The 4,373-nt window shown below is 37.4% G+C and overlaps 1 protein-coding gene across 1 annotated transcript in view; it reads right to left on the bottom strand.

The window, feature by feature from the left end:
- Nucleotides 1-4,373, bottom strand: part of shoc1 (shortage in chiasmata 1) — a gene marked incomplete in the record, with an annotated part of 20,897 nt that overhangs the window by 12,178 nt on the left and 4,346 nt on the right. The window contains 2 exon segments of the mRNA XM_024275657.2: nt 1,777-2,106; nt 2,212-2,463. Coding sequence (XP_024131425.1) covers nt 1,777-2,106; nt 2,212-2,463 — 582 coding nt within the window.

The raw sequence follows: 4,373 nt of genomic DNA, 5'->3' as shown, positions 1-4,373 counted from the left end.
TTGAAAAAAAAAAAGGTTGCAAAAAAAGCAATATTGAGTTTTTTGTAAATTTGCAACTTTAAATCTCATAAATCTATGAATTTTAATATCACAAATTTATGACTTTTAATCTTGTAAATTTTCAAGAAAAGTAACAAAATGTAACCTTTGACTTTCAAAGTCGTAAATCTAAAACTTTATTCTCGCAATTTATTCTCGAAAAAGTCATAAGTGTTAGTTATGACTTTTTCTTGTAAATTCACAAGATTTAAAGTCGTAATTTAAAAAAATGTTTTGCTTGCAAAGAAAATGTTGCAAAAAAACTATTATTACAAGTTTTTTTTCTGAAATCTACAACTTTTAACCTCGTAAATTTACAATTTTAATTCTGGTACATTTGCAAGATTTAAAGTCTCAAATTTACGAGATTCAAAACTGTAATAAAAAAAAATTGCTTCTAAACTGGCACAAATACTCCGATACATCAGCAATTATATCTTAAAAAGGTTTTCACATTTTTGAAGGAAAAAAAAAATAGTAAAAGATCTGATGAAATGTTCCAAACGGTCCACTAGAGGGAGCCAGATGTTCATTTTTTGCAGCACATTCCAGAGAAAATAAAAATAATATCTGAGGATTTATTCAATTACATCGCAGACAGGAATAGGGTTTGGAATCTCAGGGTAACTCACGATATGATGCGATTCACAATACATAATTCACAATACCAATAATATCTCGATATTGCATTAATCAACATATTACCTTCGTAATCTGTAAATATAACTAAATTTAAAACAAATATATCTTTTTATTTTCTTCAAAACCTTTAAATGTAGGAATAAAAAAAATCACAATGCTGCATTTGAATGAATTTTACATTTTATGTCAGATAATTTATTATTATTGAGGAAAATTAATAATGTTCAGCCTTTTAATATTATATGATCATTGTTTCTTACAGTACTGGTATCCATATTGATTTCCCTCTCCTTTTATTATATTTCCTGCACTTTTCTTTGATAATCAACACTTTAGTCACGGGCTTAACGTGTGTACCGCTAGCATACACACCTGTTGGATCAATAACACCTCTCTGCTAGAATCTGATGTATTTCAGCACGGTGTTTGGACAGGTTACTGGTTTTATCACCATAACAATCCACGTTTGTTCAGTTAGAATCTGCATCTACTTTAGAAAAATACAGACACAGCTTGAACCATTTTGCTTGCAGCCGCTCTGCCATCCACGTGTTTTCATCTGTCAGCGGAGCAGGTGGTAAGAGGAGCCCCGCCCCTCCTGCTGTGTGCAGAACAGCAGAGACTTAAGTCCACTCCGTCTTCGCGCTTTACCCGCTTTGTTTTAGGCATTTCGAAGTGCCCCCTGGTGGACTTTTTTTTTGGTATTAATGTAAGAAACAGGGAAACAGGACTGATAATCATTCATGAGTTGAAATATCGCGATAGTTCGCCATACCAACATTTTGTCCCACCTTTAGCCAGGAACAGTCTTTACATCAGACACAAGTATGTTTAGAGTTTAATATGATTAGACAATAAAGTAAGCACAAGGTGAAGGTTTTTTAACAGGAACTATTTTATTATTAAGTAACTAATCAGTTAAAAAGAGTTTATGAACGCACCAGAATGTTCTAGCAGCTGGAACAACTTTAAAAAGACAAAGGAGAGTATGAAGGGAAGGAAAATAGAAAGAAACAACAGCTCAGAATTTGTGTTTTGAAGGTTTAAGCATTTTTAGTTCAAGCGACTGAACTTCAGAAGATTCTTTCTCGGTACCTGCAGCGCCGGCTGAGCCCTGAGGCGAAGCAGCAGCTGGAAGAACCTGCTGGGATCTCAGCATCATGAAGGTGGACAGCGGGTCCAGCTCTTGGTGTGGTTTGTGAGTCTTGGTCGTGGAGGTCGGAGGTCGCTCGGTCTGCTCGCTCCATCGAACTCTTTTGTTCTTGAGCATAAACGGCCTCTTTGCTTCAAGCTTCTCTGTGGTTTCAGCGCTGAGAGAGTCTTCTTTGCTGTTAACAGACTCTAGGAGTTTGATTGGAGGTGAATCAACTGTGACCTCCTTCTGGAGACGACCTTCATTTGTGAAGTGAGGCAGGATGGATCCGACTGAAATCAGAGGAGGAATATTTACATAGGAAGCTGAAATGATGAAACTTTCTGTTTTTTGACAGTAAATGAATGAAACTGTTCCTACAAAGTTCAAACTCTCACCCTCCTCCTGCTCAGGCTCCAGTTTGATGAACTCTTCTTCTAAGGTGGGAGGAGCCTCAGACCTCTGACCTCCTGCAGACAGTTTCTCTGTGAACTCAATGCTTTGTCCCACAATCAGCTGCGGGATTTCTGCGTCCAGCTGTAGCTCCATCTCATCAAAGGTGTCGATAGAGCTGAGCAGTTCAGATTTAAAAAGCCTCGAAGCTTCACGGAGATGCTGGAAACCACCGGCTGGATCGTCTGTCAGAGGTTCTGTGGGAGAATTTGGAGATGTTTAGTCTGCAGCAGGATCAAAGGTTTCCACGACAACGGCAGAGATTCAGGAGTTTGGGAGTAAAATTTAGAGGTTATATTTTCAGCTCAGGTTTCTCAAATTCAATAAGAAGCAAGTATAACTTTTTATAATATTTGTTCAACATCTCCATAAAACTGACAAACAAAATCAGGGATTCTGGATTTTCTGTTATCAAATTCTTGTCATAAATGTACAGAAAAACCTCAAAAGGTGAATCCATCCATATTTTTAAACCTGTTTTGTCCCTTACAGAGTCATGGCTCAAAGAAGTGAGTTTTTGGATGGTGGGAGGAAACTGGAGCAGAGAAAACCCTCACATGCACAGGGAGAACATGCAAACTCCACACAGGAGGATCCCAGGCGGGAATTGAACCAGGAACTTCTTACTGTGAGGCAACCACTGTACCACCACGCAGCCCCGAAAGGAGAAAGTTAGGAACAAAAGGTCTCTTCAGTCTTGAACATAAGAACATTTTTCAGTAACTGAAAAGCTTTAAGGGCTGCACGGTGGCGCAGTGGTTAGCGCTCTTGCCTCACAGCGAGAAGGCCCCGGTTCGAATCCCGGCTGGGACCTTTCTGTGTGGAGTTTGCATGTTCTCCCCGTGCATGCGTGGGTTTTCACCGGGGACTCCGGCTTCCTCCCACCATCCAAAAACATGCTTCATAGGTTAATTGGTGACTCTAAATTGCCCCTAGGTGTGAAAGTGAGAGTGGATGTGTGTGTGATTGAGGCCCTGCGACAGACTGGCGACCTGTCCAGGGTGTACCCCGCCTTCGCCCATCAGTAGCCGGGATAGGCTCCGGCACCCCCGTGACCCCGAAAGGGACAAAGCGGTCAAGAAGATGAATGAATGAATGAATGAAAAGCTTTAAGCTTTAAGTGCCAAATAACAACTTTATTCTGGGTTTTTAAACTTAAATTTACACTTTTTTTTATTGTTTATTCGTTTTGGGTTGCAGCAATTAACAACAGCCAAAAATGTAAAGACAAAAATAACCAATACAAGTGACAAATTTGACTGTATGGGTTTTTTAGGGTCAAAGTCTGGAAGCACGAGGACATCTAGTGGTGAAAACAAGAAACATTTTTTAAGTGATTTAATCGGCTGCTGAAAACAAAGTGAAAATCCCCCAAAAAAACTTTAAAGTAAAACCAGAAAATGTCTAATGTTTTTTTTCTTGAATAATATCAAAAGGAATTACAATAAGCTGACCTGTGGCCACACATTTGAAATTATTAAGTTGTTTTTTCATTTTCAGTAATAAATTCATCCATTGGCAATTATATATTTTTTAACTTTCCTGTGTTTCTAAAGTAAGGTTTCTAATATTTAAAAAAATCTGATGGTAATGTTCCTAACTGTTCACTAGAGGGAGCCAGATGTTCATTTCGAGCAGCACATTCTAGAGAAAATCTAAAACCACTTAAATATTTAAGGATTAATTCAAATAAATCCCAGTCAGGAACAACTTTTTATTTAGACCTTTACATCAGACACACATGAGTTTGGAGATTCAGGGTTTGAGAAAATCCTGAAAAAAAAGTAAGTCGGATGTGAAGGTTTTTTTAAACAGGAAATATTTTATTTTTAGGGAATTAATCAGTAAAAAGAGTTTGTGAAGACACCAGAATGTTTTAGCAGCTGGAACAACTTTAAACAGATAAATGAAAGATTTTTATGACAAATACTTTTTATTGGGTATATTATATCGAGGAAAAATTACCCGGCAAAAGCGATGGAGTAACTTTTTATAGTGAAAGTGGTCTAAGGTTAACAAAAAAGGCTTCAGACTTGTCTGTTTAATTTGGCTTTTTGTTTATTCTATTTACTTTTATCACATTTTATGACCTTAAATTAGATTATTA

This window comes from Oryzias melastigma, linkage group LG9 (genome assembly GCF_002922805.2).
Source record: "Oryzias melastigma strain HK-1 linkage group LG9, ASM292280v2, whole genome shotgun sequence".
Classification (NCBI taxonomy): Eukaryota; Metazoa; Chordata; class Actinopteri; order Beloniformes; family Adrianichthyidae; genus Oryzias; species Oryzias melastigma.
This window is presented reverse-complemented; position numbering and strand designations above follow the sequence as displayed.